The sequence below is a fragment of the Eurosta solidaginis genome, chromosome 1, assembly GCF_040869045.1.
Source record: "Eurosta solidaginis isolate ZX-2024a chromosome 1, ASM4086904v1, whole genome shotgun sequence".
Classification (NCBI taxonomy): Eukaryota; Metazoa; Arthropoda; class Insecta; order Diptera; family Tephritidae; genus Eurosta; species Eurosta solidaginis.
Genome location: NC_090319.1, coordinates 10,426,838 through 10,446,251, shown reverse-complemented (window position 1 = coordinate 10,446,251; position 19,414 = coordinate 10,426,838). Strand labels below are relative to the sequence as shown.

The following is a 19,414-nucleotide window of genomic DNA, read 5'->3' as shown; positions in this document are numbered from 1 at the left end:
GTGCCTTCTGTTGGCGTCAGTTATCGCGAAACAGGGTTAGCTGGAGTGACCATCCACGCAACGACCAGCATCACCTAAAAGGTTAAGCGCCAATTAAAAGATGTATCTTCCAACCGCGAGGAAAAGGACCAAAACAAACCAAAGAATACCTTCAAGATCATTTTTTTCCGCAGTAGCGAGGACACTTGAGACTGCTGATCTCTTATAAAGTGAAGTTTCAACATATTTAAGGGTTAAAGACGTATCAACTAAGTGAAGAAGGATGAATGAAAAATCAATAAGGGTGGTCTCCAACATGCGCTTCTTACTGAGAACAGGTTAAGAAGTAAGGCCTTTTCTTTTGTCCATTTGCAAAAATAGGACGTGTTGAGGCATCCATTATATTGGTAACTCATTTTTTTTTTTGCCATATACATACATAAAAACCGATTTCAAAACTTTTCGAAATATTTTTTTACTAATTTCATAAGCATTTTATTTTTTTGGCATTCAAAAAAGTGAAAAATGTCAAACCAACAATTTTTTTTTTGTGTTTACTTTGGTTTGGCATTTCCACAAAGTTTAAGAGAGTGGTTTAAAAAAATTTTTTTTAAATCAAAAAACCATTATGGCCACCAAGAAGAGTAAATGGTTTACCTGGTAATATTTATACCATGGTTTTAGTGGTAACCATAACATCGAAAAACGAGAAAAACAATGGCGATTAAAGGTTAGAGGTTAAGGTCGAACTGGGACCCGCCAAAGAAGAGTATATCTATAAGACACCAGTTTGTACTTTTTGCGCAATTCATGTCTAATTTCCAATTTGCCGGGCATTTTAACATTGCTTCTGCAAATTTTCATGGTATATTCGGGACACATGCATGTGAACGTCATATTAACTATTGTGGGTTTATTTTAGATTAGTTTGCAATACGTGGTCTAAAATCAAGTTTACATTAAACGAGGCTATCTTCACTTTCGTACTTAACTTTAAATCGATAATATTCCTTTTTAACCTCAATAATCGGTTATTATCAACAAATTTCATGGATGCCGATTTTTTTCCTAAACCTAGAACGGCACTCTAGTGTGTCATCGCTGGATAGAAGCTAGTGAACTAGTTTATGCGATGGAACATATGTATGTGAACGTCTAGATTAACTATTGTGGATTTATTGCAGATTCGTACAAGCGTTAATGTGAGCCAACTTCGAAACACGGTTAAATCACTTTTTTTACTTATGGATCAATCTCTTTACAAAAATTGGTTTGGTCCAATACACAGCCGAGTTTTGCAAAGTGTAATTTGTATATCTATAACATTGATTTCAAAAGCGAGTCGACTTCAATTTAAATCGAAACCCAATACACGTGTTAAAGCTACTACTTACCTGAAACCCGACAACGGTGCCTTCTTCCCATTTTCTTTCAGCACAGACACGTCTAGCGATGGACATAGCAGCAATACGACGTGGTTGTGTACAAACAATTTTACAATAGTCCCGGTTTGTATAGGCCTCATCAAGTATATATTGTGGTACCTATTAAAAAAATTGTGTTATAATTATTGCAATTTACCTACATTTCAATTCATTCCAAGCTAGAAATACTGACGAAACTTTATTACAAAAACAGTTTCCAACATGAGAAAGCGGGACCAATAGAGGGCACTCCCCGTTTAAAAAAAGTCCTCTTTTTGTGATAAAATACTGCCTTCTTTAAACGTTACAAATCTTAATGGTCTGATTTCAGAGGATATAGACATTTCTATATCCGGTATATGTCGTGGTCTGTATTTAAAATTAATGTATAATATGTTAACAACAATTTACATACGCAGCACAATCCATTTATTTTTTTATTTGTAAATGCAAACGGGTTTCGGAGGAAATAATTAATTTCCTACTAAATATTTCGTGATCACTAAGCTGTTAGTAAATAAAGGCACAACAACAAAAAAAGCATTAAAGTAAGCTACACTTGTGTACATGAACACATTTATACACATACATAGAAGGCGACGAAGAGATATCTCACACACACACATGTAGTCATCAGCCGAAGTAGTTACTCACACATACACACGCATATGGCTATAAACTACAAATAAACATGTATATAGCTGATAATCAAGCATGAGATAAAACTGTTCGCGAAATTACTAGACGGGAAATGGGTGAAAGAGGAAACCGAGAGTATAAAAGCAGCGCAAGCTGAGTAATAACTAATCATTTTGATTTAAACACGCTAGGCTAATAAAGACCATTTTGCAATACAGAATATTGGAGTTATTTATTCGACAGTTCTGCGATTGGAACGTTAGCAGAAGGTTTCAAATAAGCGGAATTTCCCAAAATTCGTTACAATTGGTGTCAGAAGAGGAATTGTTGAATAAATTCCAGAGTTGCAGAGCACAACAAGGACATAGCAACGTTGAGTGAATTGAAGACCCAGCAACTGAAAAGGGAGTTGGAAGCCCGTGGATTGAATAGTACTGGAAATAAATCCGAGCTACAAACACGACTAAGGGCAGCTATGGAGTCACAAGGAATCAATGTTGAAGAGTATGTCTTTCATCCTGATAGCGACGAGAAAAAACGAAACACCGCATGGACGAACACAGACTTGAACTTGATATTGGCTGCAATATCTGCACAAACATCGACAGTGTCATCTCAACTGGAATCGCAAAAGACACGTTTAACATTTCAACTGGAAGAGCAGGAGACACGCATAACATGAAAGATTGAAGCATAAGGAACTCGGGGTCCAGAAATGTCGGCACAGATTACATCCAAGATTGAAGCACAAGAGGCACGAATATCCGAAATGTCGGCGCAAATTTCAGCACAGATATCATCGCAGATCTCTGCTCAACTGGAAGAGCAAGAAGGACGTATTTCCTCGAAGTTGGAGGCGCAGGATACAAAAATTTTACAACTCGGAGACAAAATCGATGCCGAGTTGGGGACATTTAGAGGTCGTATACAGGAGTTGCAATTAAATCGCCCAGAATTTTCAGCGAGTAATCCAAAGACAAAAAACCATCCTTTCAAGGTGTTTAAGCTTCAGTTTGAGAAGCCGCAACAGTGAACAACTGGAATGCTGAAGATAAAGTTGCTGCACTATTCGTAGTATTGAAAGGATCTGCTCCTGAAATGCTACAGACTATTCCCGAGCGTGAGCGGAACAACTACGAAACATTGATGAGCGCTCTAGAGAGGCGATACGGAAGCGAACACAGGAAGCAGATATACCAAATAGGTTTGCAAAACCGCTACCAAAAAGCTAATGAACTTTGCAGGAGTTTGCTTCGGATGTTGAAAGATTGGCTCATCTCGCAAATGCGGACGCCCCCTGGAATACACCGAGAGGGTTAAAATTCACAGCTTTATATGTGGAATACGGGATGCCGAAACGAAACGAGCTACACATGCGAATCCAAAACCAACTTTTGCTGAAACGGTATCCCACTCAGGAAACAGCGTCACTTTTGAGTAAGCCCGCATACAAAGCTCATCGCGTGGAAGTGGAAAGGCCGGACTGGGTAGACACAATTTTGGAAGCATTAAAAGGAACGCAGCAGAAAAACGAAGGTGCCGTCAAATGCTTTAAGTGTGGTAAGCCAGGACACATGGCAGGTTATTGCAGTACCAACCCTAATAGTTCCAACAATGTGGGTGGCCGTAAACGCAGAGCTGAAGGAGATGAGCAAATCTCCAAGACCACTCAATCGTTAAACTACAGCGAGACAGCCGCACGGGGCGACAGCTGGCTCCCGCAATTGAATGCCCCATAATATCTATCTCGCAGATTGGAAGGTCGAGGAATCTTACTGTCGGAGGACATGTGGATGGAAAGGAACGTTTACTGGCTGTAGATATGGGTGCATCTCATTCCATTATTCGATCGGATTTGGTCAAAAAAATATAAGACCATTGCATGGAGCAAGATTGCGTACAGCCCCGCAGTCTGGAACGTGAAGGTACTACACAATTTTACAGTGGCAGAGATTGTTGATGAAATCATAATTGGAGTGGACTTTTTGATCGACCAAGGCATCAAGATCGACATGCAAAGCACGACGATGCGATATAAGAACATGGATGTGCCACTTAATTTCGGCTACGAGAAAGACTACAGCAGTAAACGAGTGCTGGTGGAAGAGAGTCAGCAAATACCATCAAAATCAGAAGCAGTCACCTGGGCAGAGGTTGATGGAGATTGTGGGACAAACAAATTGTGGGTTGTCGAAGCAGCAAACAAATCAACACTGAACGTATTTGTAGGAAAACCCCTGGCTATGACAAAACAAGATGGACGTATTCCGGTAAGAGTACTCAATGAGTTCAAGTCACCACTCAAACTGACCAAAGGAGTTATTTTGGGAAGATGCCAAGAGGCTGAAGTAGTTATTAACTGTGAACAGCTCCAGGAACACGTTTCATCTAGTAATACTGATCTTTCAAATGACATCACGGCATGGACGGAGGGGCTAGAGAAAGATTATTAGAGTAAGGAAAAGCAACTGCTCCTAAAGTACGCAAACATATTTGACCAGGATGGTTCCAAACCATGCCGCACCGATGTTGTGAAACATCAAATTGACAATGGAGACGCGAGGCCGATACGTCAAGCTCCTCGTAGTGTTCCACTGGCGAAACGGGAAGTTGTGAGTCAAATCGTACAAGAAATGAGCGACAGCGGCGTCATCGAACCATCAGCTAGTCCATGGAGCTCACCTGTGGTACTTGTGAAGAAGGATAGGAAAATGAGGTTTTGCGTGGACTACCGCAAGTTGAACGACGCCACGAAAAAGCATTGCCAAGAGTTGACGACACTCTGGAGACGCTCTCTGGTACGAAATGGTTTTCCACACTGGACAAGTGGAGGTGAAGGAGGAAGACAAAGAGAAAACAGCCTTCAGCGTCGGAGATGGTCTTTGGCAATTTACAGTAATGCCCTTTGGACTATGTAATGCACCAGCTACTTTCGAGAGACTCATGGATCAGGTATTGAAAGGACTACATTAGAAAACATGCTTGGTGTACCTGGACGACATCATCGTATTGGGCAAGAACTTTGATGAACATCTTAAAAACTTAGAGGAAGTTTTCCAGAGAATAGCTGGCGCTGGTCTGAAACTAAGTCCCAAAAAGTGTTCGCTGTTTAAAAAGGAAGTAAATTACTTGGGTCACAAAGTAACGACAGAAGGCATCTGTACAGCGAATGAAAAGATAGAGGCAGTAAAGGATTGGCCAAGACCACAGAATTTGCATGAATTAAGAGGTTTTCTTGGGCTGTGCACATATTATCGCCGACTTGTACCAAAATTTTCCAGCGTAGACTATAGCCTCCACGAGCTTACAAGAAAAAATAAAGCTTTTGAATGGAAGAAGGAGCAAGAAGTGGCTTTCCAAACATTGAAGTAGCGTTTGTGCACTGCCCCAATGTTGGCATATCCGATTCCAGGAGCAACATTTATTCTAGATACAGATGCGACTGAATATGCTATAGAAGGCGTTTTATCACAATTGGTCGAGGTACAGGAGAAGGTAGTTGCATATAACAGCCGATCAATTGGAAAACCAGAGGGGAACTATTGCGTTACACGAAGAGAAATGTTGGCATTGGTAGAGTTCATTAAACATTTTCACATGTACCTCTACGGCCTGCGATTCCGCGTCAGGACAGATCACGCAGCGTTGAAATGGCTTCTGCAGTTCCGTAATCCAGAATGACAATTGGCACGGTGCATCGAGCGACTACAAAGCTATGACTTTTCCATAGAGCATCGAAAAGGGAATGCCGATGCAATATCACGAAGACCATGTAGTTTGGAATGCAAGCACTGTTCAAAGGCCGAGGCTAAAGAAGACATTATAGATGTCCGGCTAATGACTATTACATGTACGGATGAATGGGACAAGGAACAACTAAAGAAGTGTCAGCTAGAAGATACTGATCTGTCACATGCTATGCACGGACTCGAACGAAATGAATGACCAAATAAAGAGGAAATGTCAGCAGAGAGTTCCATTGCGAAGTCATATTGGCCTCAGTGGAACAGTTTAGAATTGATATCCGGTTGCCTGCACCGAATATGGGAGAGTGAGGATGGCCAGTGTAAGAAGAGACTGATAGTTGTTCCCAGCAAAAGGATTCCTTACGTTCTCAGAGAGCTACATAATGGCCCATCTTGCAATCACGAAGACGCTGGAGAAAATTAAGCAGAGATTCTATTGTGCTGGTTGCCGTCAGTCGGTCACTGAGTCGATTGCCAACTGCGAAATTTGTAGCAGAGCGAAAGGGCCCAAGACCCGAAGTCATCGTCAGATGAAGCAATATAACTCAGATACGACATTTGAAAGGATCGCTATGGATGTCGCAGATCCATTTCCTACTAGCAACCACGGAAACAAATATGTACTTGTGGTTATGGATTATTTCAGCAAATGTCCAGAGGTATACCCAATCCCAAATCAAGAAGCGGAAACAGTAGCAGAAGTGTTTACAACAATTGGGTTGCAAGTTATGGTGTACCAACGGAGTTACATTCTGTCCAAGACAGGAATTTTGTATCGGCTGTATTCCAAGAAATGTGCAAAACATTGGGCATTCAAAAAACACGAACAACTGCTTTGCATCCTCAGTCTGATGGCATGGTGGAACCTTTCAATAGAACCTTGGAGGAGCACTTAAAGAAAGTAGTGGACAAGTTCCATAAAGAATGGGATACATACATACCATTATTCTTGATGGCTTACAGATCAGCAGTGCATGAGACAAGGGGCCAAACCCCTACAAAAGTAATTTTTGGCAATGACCTTCGACTGCCAGCTGATTTCAAGTTTGGGATAGATGCCGATGCGGAGAGAAATGTCAAGAAATCCACTGGTGATTTGGAAGAAGAGCTGAGAGAAATACACGATCTGATAAGGCAACGAACAAAGATTATGAGTGACAAGATGAAAGCCAGATTCGATAAAGCAATTAATTCGGATGGTTTTCGGGAAGGAGATTTGGTGCTGTTATACAACACACAACGAAAAAAGGTTTGTCCCCGAAATTGCAATGTAATTGGGAAGGCACATACAAAGTTGTAAAACGGATCAACGATGTAGTTTACCGCATACAAACAATTGGGAAACCACGAACCAAAATGAAAGTGGTTCATTTGGAAAGGCTGGCAGCGTTTAGATCAGAAAATTTGTCTTCGGGACGATCCGACTTAGGTGGAGGGCAGTGTGGCGAATTTTAGCATCACTATGCTGTTTTTTTTTATGCTGTTAGTAAATAAAGGCACAACAACCAAAAACATTAAAGCAAGCTACACTTGTGTACATGAACACATCAATCATCATTTATACACATACATAGAAGGCGACGAAGAGATATCTCACACACACACATGTAGTCATCAGTAGTTACTCACACATACATACGCATATGGCTATAAACTACAAATATACATGTATATAGCTGATAACCAAGCATGAGATACACAACTGTTCGCGAAATTACTAGACCTTGGGAGTAATGGGTGAACGAGAAAACCGAGAGTATAAAAGCATAGCGGGCTGAATAATAACTTATCAGTTTGATTTAAACACGCTATTAGTTGCGAAGTGCAGTATAATTGTGAAATATAATTGTACTACTCCCAAAGTAGTCTAAAAAAGATCATTTTGCAATACAGAATATTGGAGTTATTTACTCGATAGTTCAGCGATTCGAACGTTAGCAGAAGGTTTCAAATAAGCGGAATTTTCCAAAATTCATTACAATAGTTATGTTAGTTTGGCCATTCTTTCAGAATTTGTTTGAATTTGAAATTTGAAAAAATGTACTAGTTCAAAATTTGTTTCAAAATCTCCCTATCTGAGCATAAGTTCAATGCATTTTGACATAAGAGGGAGTTAATGAAAAGCATCCGGAGATAAGCCATTCTTCAACCTAATTCAGAATTATATATAATATTGGGCGTTTTTGTGACAAATCCTAAAATGGGAAATTTTTGAAAAATATTTTTAGATAGGACAATTTCGAACTGGCAGCCGACATGTGGCTCTACTCAGCAGCGGCAACGAACTGACAAAAAAAATAAAAGAAAATGGCTTATTATCTTAGAACTTTATATTCCGGCCTAGACCTTCACAGAAGAGTTAAGCTTTTGTGCGGTCCTGCTACATAGGGATTTTTCTGAAATTTCCGAAAGCTCTTTTCCGTTTAAGTGATCATGGAAGTGTTACGGATAAACCGTTAAATGAGAATCTTCGGAAGACGTTCGTTTGATACTACCTCATGGGGTCCGAATTATCCAAATAAGTATATACATAATATTCCAAATATAAAACGATTCCATAAATTCTTAAATGGATACGAATGTTCCAAACATACGGAATGAATAAATTAACATACTCAATGAGTACATTTTGTTATGGCATCTACATTATTTACTAATGACATTTTTACGTGAATTGATTTACTAGTCGAGGTTTTGACGTTGAACAAAGAAATTTTAATTGGTGTAGGTTACGTATGTTCATAGGTTTGCGGAAATGCACGATTCCTTGGTGTCCGTACTTTTCATAAAATTACCTATGTTCGGCCACGCTAATAGACATGGCACAGTTAATAAATTCATCATAAAATTAAAAAAATTGTTTAAAGAATTATGCAATGCAGTTGTTATCAGGTATTTGTAAACTGACTGCTTCTTATTTCTACTACTATTTTTCAAATAATCGCAAAGAAACAACACAGTTTCGGATGTTAATTCGATTTGGGAGCAAAATGGCTGCAATTGTCAAAAAAATTTTCAGCCGAGCAAACCTCTTGTGATTGAAATATGCATCCATGGCGGGACTACACAAGGTGACATACCTACAAACATAAATAAAAGTTCCATGTACAGCAGTTTCTTGATATTACGAACATTCGATTCTACGAAATTTCGGTTTTACGAACATTCAAAATTTTTACATTGAGTACTTTATAGTACGAACAAACGTGCCTCGACAGTACTTGGTTGTACGATCAACTAACAAATTTTGTGTTTTGTATCATACAAAATTTGAATTAAAGAGCCAAAATTAAGCATACAGACGCTATTGAAAGTTTTGGCACGTGCATTCGGTGGGCCAAGCAAAACAATGCGTCAACATCAACTTCAAATTTGGTTGTTTTGACGGAGCTTTAAAAAACAGTTACCTCAATATTCCTGTCAAACAAACAATGATTAATCAATTTTTTACATAAACAATTTATGCATTAAATGACTTAGTGAATTAAGCACATGATATTGTTCGAACAACTTTTCTGAGCATATACATATGTACCTAAGCTAAAATATGCCATATGTATGTATGTACATATGGTAACGAATATAGTGAAACTCCGCTTATTTTACACCTTCTACTAATGCTCGTACAGCTAAATTGCTGAATAAATAACTCCAATATTCAATAATGCGAAATGGTCTTTATTAGACTACTTTGAAGATACTTCACAATAACACTTATACTTCGCTACCAATAGCATGCTTAAATCAAACTGTTTACGGACTACTCAGCTTCTGCTGCTTTTATACTCTCTGCCCAAATGTCTAGACGTTTCTTCTTCTAGAATCCTCTACCTGGTCACCAGGTCACATACGCGCGTGTATTTTTAGTGTGTAATCATATGCGTGTGTATATGTGAGCGAAGTAGTAGCTGATGACAGTGCTCGGACCTTTATAAAGAGAATGTTGGTAGACGAAAAATGAAAATAGTGGTAGAAGTTGGTATATTTTTTTTCCAAGAAAACAATATCTATAATTTATATTCGTACAAAACAATTCATAATTTATTGTAAAGCAAATAAAGCACATTTCACGAAAATAACACCTTTGAAAAAAAAAAATGTTAACAAAACAAAAAAATATATACATGTAAATTTGTATATACATAGCTTATGCCTATATGATATTTGCTTTTTCCTGTATTTTGAGCTTGAAATACTAACGAAAATTTACCGAAACGTCTAATTACAACAACAATTTTCCAATGTACCAAAAATACTGCCACAAAATAACCGACTTCGGATGTTATCGTTTACTTAAATTTTTTTTTTATTTCCGTTCAAAATTATTCACAAAAAACCATGGCTCAATTATAAAGTTGGCTCATCTCATCAGCTGATTTTATTTATTTCATTGATGGGATTGTCAAAAGGAGATGGCAAACTCAAAATGAAACCAACACATTGGCAACATTTTTATACACATACAAAAACTGATAAGTTTTATGTTTCCATTCCATACCATTCGCACCAACACCAATACATAGATTTTGACAATTTGAACTGACATATTTTGTTATTGTACAGATGAGCCAACCATATAGTTGAACCATGCAAAAAACTGATGAAAATAGCGCAGGAGAATATTTGAGTGCTCATTTAATACATTTCCTTCATAAACAAATTTACTTCTTTTTTTTTTTTGTTTTTATCGGCCTATTGATAAATGATTCAAGGTTCGATTCGAGCTCAAGGCCAGAACAATAATTTTTTTCTAATGATAATTATTGTTATTTTTTAATTTTTCAAAATTGTATTTTGTTTTTGGAATAGTAAGTAGAAAATTTTTCAGACAACCTGCCATAGCTGCGCAGATAGATCCATTTCGAAGGGTGCTAAGCCTTCATCATCAGTACGCTTTAGGCATGCTGCGCTAACCATTTAGCTATACAGCTATACAAAAAAAAAACAATAAACCATGAGCACTTGGGAATGTCAAACAAAGTAATTGACAATAAACAAAAATCCAGCATTATCAGTGATTTGCACCAGATGGCGCAATACTGAATAAATATACGTGGTAAAAAGGAATAGAAGTAGCAAATTTGCCAGTCAAACAAACCACCGCTGTATAGCTAAATGGTTAGCGCAGCATGCCTAAAGCGTACTGATGATGAAGGCTTAGCACCCTTCGAAATGGATCTATCTGCGCAGCTATGGCAGGTTGTCTGAAAAATTTTCTACTTACTATTCCAAAAACAAAATACAATTTTTCAAATTTAGAAAAATTACAAAATAACAATAATTATCATTAGAAAAAAATTATTGTTCTGGCCTTGAGCTCGAATCGAACCTTGAATCATTTATCAATAAAAAAGTTAGTAGATCTACCAATAAAGTGGTAAAGTCCGTACACTGGCTGATGATGACGTGCGTTTGGGAGCAGAGATCTGCTTTGAGTACTAATAAAATTAGTGCACTTAGTCATGAGCCAAAAAATTGTGTCTAAATGTGTACTTAGTCAAGGACAGAAAAATACTATGAGTGACTTGCACATAAAACAGAAAATACATACGAGTGCCCCGCAACACATATGTCCCATACATATATGACATTGTTGAGTATAAACTGAAATCATAGTCGCTTTAACTCAGTAGCATGTTGGTTTCACTGTATATTTCGTTTATTATCGTTTTTTTTAGCGCAGTATGCAGTTTAGTTTCGTGTACATCGTTGTGTTGCTGGCGTCAGAAGACTGATATGACTATATTCATTTTATTGCACTGTTAGTCTTACTGATTCCAATTACTGTTTTCGTATAACACAGTTGATTTTCTTGCTCAATAGGGCAATTGAGTACTAAACTGCTTCGTGGCTTATGAGCGGTTTTTCATTTTTCGAAGCATGACTATATAAATGTGTTTTAGTGGATACAAGTGCTTGATATTCTTCGTTTTTGTACGCACTAATACTCATTTTTTGGTTAGTCCACTAATAACCTTAAAAGATGAATAATTGCAGCTCACTGTTCGGGAGTATCTCTCTGCTGCTTGTATGTATGTGTGTACATGATGATTAATGTGTTTATGTAAAAAATAATAAATGTAAGGCGCGATAACCTCCGAAGAGATCTAAGGCCGAGCTTCTCTTCCAATTTGCGTCGTGCTCCTCTTGATTTTTCCTACAAATTGGCCGGACGGGACCTACATGTTTTATGCCGACTCCGAACGGCATCTGCATGGCAGATGAGTTTTCACTGAGAGCTTTTTATGGCTGAAATACACCCGGAGCGCTTGCCAAACACTGCCGAGGGGCGACTCGCTTAGAAAAATTTTCTTCTAATTGAAAAACCTTATTTCTAAAATTTTGATGTTGCTTTGCCCGGGGTGTGAACCCAGGGCATAAGGTGTGGTAGGCGGAGCACGCTACCATCACACCATGGTGGCCGCCGTGTTTATGTAGCTTGTTAAATGTTGTTGTGCCTTTACTTAATAACCTTAGAGATGGTAATATTTGTCACAATATGTTATTATACGGTGATAACCATTCTGAAATGATTTTTTTTTTTTTTGTTCTTTTTTTTTTTTGCATTTGTTATTTAAGTAAAACAAGTTTTAAAAAAAACGTGTTCTCTCTCTGGTTATTTTAGCTATTTTAATCAGGAATATATTGATTTTACGAAAAAAATCGATTTTACGAACAAACCCTGCAACGATGGTGTTCGTAAAATCAAGAAACTGCTGTACTTTGTTTTTGTAGATTCGATGGGATAATGTCAAAAGGACCCATTACTGATACTTAGCATAGACTTGACTTGACTTGGCGTACACTTGGCAACTTAGCCACGATTATACTCCACTTAGCGCATACAATCTGGCATCATAATCAATACATGTTAATTTTTATGACAAAATGTCAAAATGAAATGAAAACAAATGGCATCTCAAAATGTAAACGTCACTTAGAACTTACATAGAAAATCAAAATTCAACAGATTTCTAAAGGGCGCATTACTGATACTTAGCATAGACTTGACTTGACTTGAGAACTGTCACTTACAGTTCTGTTAAATGAACATTGCAAGTTACTGATTACTCAAAACTTAGCAACACTTAACTTGACTTAGAGGTCTGTTGAATTTTCATTTTCTATGTAAGTACTAAGTGACGTTTACATTTTGAGATGCCATTTGTTTGTTTTGTACTTGACTTGAGAACTGTCACTTACACTTCTGTTAAATGAACATTGCATGTTACTGATTACTCAAAACTTATCAACACTTAACTTCACTTAACACTTCTGTTAAATGAACATTGCATGTTACTGATTACTCAAAACTTATCAACACTTAACTTGACTTAAGGGCCCATTACTGATACTTAGCATAGACTTGACTTGACTTGGCGTAAACTTGGCAACTTAGCCACTTTTATATTCCACTTAATAAAAGTGGCAAAGTTGCCAAGTTTACGCCAAGTCAAGTCAAGTCTATGCGGCGCTTTTGTACAAAAAATACAAAAACATTTTGTTTTTAAATTCGCATGATAAAAAAACATGAAAATTTTTAATAAAAAATCGCACGATTAAAAATTTTCGCCTGCGGCGCTTTCGTTCAACACATACAAAAACATTTTGTTTTTAGATTCGTTTGATAAAACATCACAATTTTTAATAAAAAATCGCGCGATTTTTTTTTATTTTCGCCTGCGGTGCTTTTCTTCAACAAATACAAAAACATTTTATTTTTAAATTCGTATGATAACAAAAACAAGCAAATTTTCAATAAAAAATCTCGCAATTTTTTATTACAAAATTTTCGCATGCGGTGCAAATGTACAACAAATAAAAATACCCCTTTTTCTAAATTCTTATCATAAAAAGTTTAAATTTTTTAATTTCTTATCATAAAAAATTTAAATGTTCACTTAAAAATCTTGCGTTTCGTTAAATTAAGTACCTACATTAACTACATATTATTCAGAGAATTACAAAAACAAGATACATTGATAGTGTATATGTTTGCATTTATGTCGACCTGCCACCACCTAATAATTTTCTACCAAGATAAAAAGATATTGTTGCGGAGCTGGCAACACTATTCACCACCTTCATATGTTTTCGTTTGTTTAATTGCAACAACGAAGAAAGCGACTATGGTACCGACCGGTTTTTTGCGAATAACTTTTAAACTAGTTAAAAAATTCTGCTTTCGGATTCGGAATCTTGACGAAAATACGCGTCTTTGGCGTCTTGCGAATTTCAAGTGCAAAACTTAAGTTGTAATATTACCAAATTTCGGAATTTAAAAGCTTTTTTTCATAAACTAAGAGTTTCCTAGAGTTCCGAGTTTGTCATTTTTAGGACCCCCTCTTCCCCTCCAAAAAAAAAAATTGAAAATCGTGGCATCTTATACAAAATATTCCCCTCATACACATAAGATTGCGCTTTGCGCATGTAAACAAAAAATTTGCTGTTTTTTATGGGCAATTTTTACGTCATTTTCCTTTAGCTCTTGTTTTTTCACTCTTTCATTCGCTCAAGCAGTCAAGTGTGACGTAGATGCGCAGAACGAAGCAATTTTAACTCGTGCATGCGCAATCTTATATGAGTGATTTGTGATGCATGCATGCATGGTTCAACCATGGTGCAACGACACAGGTGGCAGCATGGAACAGCTATTACAAACTTTTTTTATTTGATTTGATACATCAACTTCCGGCGCAGTACGATTTTGACATTTGTCCATCGAAACTACAAAAACAAAGTACATGGAATTTGTATTTATGATGTTTGTAGGTATGTCACCATGCTGCCACCTGTATCATTCCGCTATGGGTCCAACTATATACAGGTTGGCTCATCTGTAAAGCAACAAAATATGTCTGTTCAAATTGTCAAAATCTGTGTATTGGTGTTGGTGCGAATGGTATGGAATGGAAACATAAAACTTAGCAGTTTTTGTATGTGTAAGTAAAATGTTACCAATGTGTTGGTTTCATTTTGAGTTTGCCATCTCCTTTTGACAATCCTTTCGACCATGCAATGACATAAATAAAATCAGCTGATGAAATAAGCCAACCTGTACATAATTGAACCATGTATGCATGTTTGTGGAAATTTATTAAAAACTAACTTGGCAGCACTTACTAATAGAAATGAGCTCTCTAAGTACCGATAGTTTAAGTTATCGATGTTTAACAGTAGATAAACAAACTATTTTCCTTATATATTCTTCAAGTTGTTTAATCTTTCCGTGTTTTTGCTTTTAAATATGGCGAAATCTTCGGTAGTAGTGCAGTTTAGGGGCCCCACAATAAAGTTGGGCCAAGATTTTTGAGAAGGACGCGCATTTACGTCTAGATTAAGAATCCGAAAGCGGAAGTTAACTTTTTTCACCCGTTCAAAAGTTTTCGGCGAAAAACAGGTTTGTGTTAGTGTTGGGGACTATCGAATGAATTCAACTATCGATAGTTAGTTACTGAATGATTTTAACTATCGAACGAATTTTTTCATTCATTCATTCATTCATTTGATTTGTTCTTTAGCTTGCCAGAAGCCAAAAGAACAATCTCTGGATTGTTTTAGTTACCCCTCGGGGTAGCTAAAGAACAAACCTATATAAGACAAAAAACGTCGTGTTCCAATGAAACGTGATCCAGATACGGCTAGAGATTTAACATGCAAATGCGACAACAATGTGAACCATATGGATCAATTTGTTGTTGCATTTGTATGTTAAATTTCTATCCGTATCTGGATCACGCTACATTGGAACGTAACAAAAACGTTAAATATGACTAAAATGGTGTAAATTTTGCTTCAAGTAAATAATGAAAATATTCAATTTAAATGCCTTTGTTACATGTTATGCAAAGCGCATGAATGATATGCAAATGACCTTGGTTAGCAACCCACTGAGTTTTTTGGTCTCCCCCAAACCTGTGGGGAGATTTTATGCCTCTACAACAACAACAACAGGAAAGAGGGTTACTTAAGATGGATTTTTATCTGTATTATTCAAATCTGTTTCAGAGGCATTATTGATTGCCTTAACTTATATAAGCTACTGTTTTTTTTTTTTTTTTTTTTTTCAAAATTCAGGTCACGTTTAATTAATATAAAAATTGCACATTAAATTTCACTTATAAAAGAAACATAAAACAAATATTTCAAGCACTTAAATACTAAAAGTCGCTATAGTTGTTCTAGCCAAAATCGGATAGTGCATGAGGGTCTATATTAAATTTTCGCCGCAGAGATGGCAACTGATTGCGTTATTAAACCGCTAAAAAAATTGATTGTAAAGTAAATAACACAAGTATGTACATCGAGTTGACATGAAAAATACCTTCAATGTTTAAATTGCTGTTCAAAAATATTATCATGTCTAGTTTATCTCCTTTAAGTCGGTTTCTCCTGTCGTTAATTATTTGCCCTGCTTTCGAGAAAACTCGTTCTGACGGAACCGATGTTGCGGGTATACATAAATATTTTTTCGAAAGCATATATAGTTCCGGAAATGTTGACTGGCTACGATTCCAATAGTCTAGGGGATTATTTGAGCGATCAACAAAATTTTGCCTTAGATATTGCTCCAACTGAATATTTGCATTGACATTGGGCGCGTTTTGACAAATTGTTTTTGCTTCAGCAACTCTTACATCGAGAAGGTCCCAGAGAGATACTTCGCTGTTATCGACCGATGCTTCTCTTGGGGTGTTGGTAGAAACACTTGTGTTTTGTTGCCGTATTAGGGAAGTTACTTCTTCCACTAGCCATTTTGTTGTATTATTTGCATTAATTTCATTACCGAACGCAATTTTTTAAACCTAGGATCTAGGAATGTTGATTTGGCGCACATTTTGTCAGACTCCAACTGCCCTAATCGTCTCCAAACTACCTCTAACAATCTGCTCTTCAAACTTTCTCCCTCTACAGTTTTCATTTTGCGATTTCGTACTGCGTATTGAAGACCTCTGATCAGGGCGCACTACCAGTGACATCGTGGGATAATTTTCTCCTGACAATTCGGTTGTCATGGCCTCTACGGGCTTGAAAAGATTAGTGTAGTCCAACAATGTTTCCCATTCTGATGAATTGAGGAAATCAGGAGCATTTGGTAAAGAAGTTATTATGGCAGAGAGTGGTTCTTTTACCAAGCATATGCGCTCCATCATTATAAGGGTGGAATTCCACCGGGTAGGGACATCTTGTTTTAACCTCAGTTCAGTAACGCCCATTTGCTTTTGCATATTTTTTAATTTTTCCGTCGCTTGAGAACTATGGTTAAAGTAAGTGATTATGGCACGACACTTGGTTATGAGCACAGTAACTTGTGGAACAGCTTTGATGGCATCAATTACACATAAATTTAATGTGTGCGCTACACATGGGTGGTGGTGCTTCTGTAGCATTTCATTTATAGCCTTTTTAATATTAGCCCCGTTATCACTTACTACAGTAACTATTTTGTCAAAAACGGACCACTCATCAAATATTAACTTCAATTCTGTAGCTATATTTTGGGAGGTATGATTTCCTAAGATTTCCTTTGTTGATAAAACTGCAGAAATCATTTTGTTATCCCGAACGAAATGACTAGTAACTGACAAAAAAGATTTTTGACTATCAGAAGTCCACATATCAGTTGTAACTGAAATATGTGTTACAATGTTGAGCAAGTAATGCAGTTTCTTTCTTACTTCATTGTATTTAAAAGGTAGCATTGTATTTGATAAAACTTTTCTGTTTGGCAAGGAATATAATGGCTGAAGCTTTTTTGTATATTCTACAAATCCTACATTGTCAACGATGGAAAGTGGCTCTAAGTCGTTTGTAATCATCTTTAAAAGAGATTCATCAATATTATTTTTTTCTTGCTCTGAGAGCTCAGAACGTGTGCTGGTAACAAAAAATTTTGTTTGAACAGTCCTTCTCAAACATCCACTATTGGAAATGTCTTCGGTAGGTACTGTTAACGAACTGCGCGCTGCACTCCCTGCAGTAGTTGACGAAAGAGAAGTGGAACTACGTTCCTCTTCTGCAATTACTGGCGCTATTTCTCCTGAAGTTAGATTACTATGTTCTGAGCATGGTGGAATCACCAGGTGAAGTAAATAAAAAGAGATAGAAGGTGTACGCTATCTGAAACGGTAGGGATGTATTTTCAACGGTCAGAAGAGGGTAAAATGTTTATCCACTTTGGAAAAGTAGGAGTAGAAAAACAAATGCCTTGCTACGAAAGCCATTACAGACTGTTTCTTTTTCAGCATATCAGTGCAACCTAATGCCAATACAAAAGGGATACACAAGACCAGTGCGAACTTATTTTACTTTAGGCATCGAATAAAATTAAAAACTTAAACTGCGATGAGTAGTAAAATTCAAGAATGCGTCTAAAGTAAACTGACCTCAACTTCAACTTCAGTTGAAGCTTTTATCGAAAAACCGGACATAAGTGGGAGAGGTGTTATCCATTATATAGTTGAACTGTAGGAACTTTGCGCACTTAAATGGGTTTCGGGTTTGATGAAAAGTTTTACAGTCACACTTGGAAGTGATCGTAATACTTTTAAATGTGTTTCGATCTCTAAAAATCCATTGTTCTTTCCATCTGCTCTGTTCATTTGACATTGAGAGTTGGAAGTAAAACATATGACCTTTTAATATATTATACAAACTTGATCAGAAGATCTCCCATAAGCTCTTGACAGTTAATTCATGATGTATTACTAATGGTCCCAAGTTATTATTTACTAAAATATGTCAGGGGATATAATAGGAGTCGGCCTAGAACCAGAAGGTGCTAATCCAAGCGAGCCGGATTCATATTGTAACGAATTTGCTGCAAATCCTCTTATTTGCCCCTTTTGCTAGGTTCGTATCGCTAAACTGTTGAATAAATAACTCCAATATTGAATAATGGAAAAATGGCCTTTATTAAAATGCTTCACAATAACACTCAAACTGTGCAACGAATAGCTTAATAACCAAACTGATATCTTAAAGGAAACTGACTTTCAAAATAATAGTGCTATTGCTCGCTAGATATCGTCTTACTCGTAGCTGCTGGACAATTCAAATCAAACTGAATTCCATTTTACTCGCTTGTGCCGCTTTTATAGTTTACGCTGCATACATCTAGGCTCTTCTATTTCCAGAACTTACCAACTATTTCGAGTGTTTATAGTTCTCATATAGTTTCTACTTGTTTACAATTTTCTACTTTTCAGCGTCTCTCAGATGTATGTGAGTTTGTAGTTTACAGTCTCTCGCACACACATAGGCGTATAAGTAAATGCATCTGTGTGTGACATCTCTCGGCTGCCTTATATATGTGTATACATGATTTGATTATTGACGTGAACATCGCTTAGCATCGCCTTAGTGATGGTATAGCTTAGGGATGCTAATATCCGTGACACTGCCCTCCACCTAAGTCTGATCGTCCCGATCAGACAAATCTCTCAATCTAAACGCTGCTAGCATCGCCAAATGTACCACTCTTCTACTCCGTGGTTTCTCAATGCTTTGTATGCGGTAGATAGTATCACTGATCTTCTTCACAACCTTGTACGGGCCTTCCCCACTGCACCGAAATTTGGATGGAACACTTTTCCGCCGGTGAGGGTTGTATAACAGTACCAAATC

General features: G+C 37.1%; 1 protein-coding gene across 1 annotated transcript in view; it reads right to left on the bottom strand.

Moving 5' to 3' along the window:
- Nucleotides 1–19,414, bottom strand: part of spn-E (spindle E) — an 86,658-nt gene that overhangs the window by 51,929 nt on the left and 15,315 nt on the right. The window contains exon 3 of the mRNA XM_067779627.1: nt 1,374–1,523. Coding sequence (XP_067635728.1) covers nt 1,374–1,523 — 150 coding nt within the window. The remainder of the gene's footprint in view (nt 1–1,373; nt 1,524–19,414) is intronic.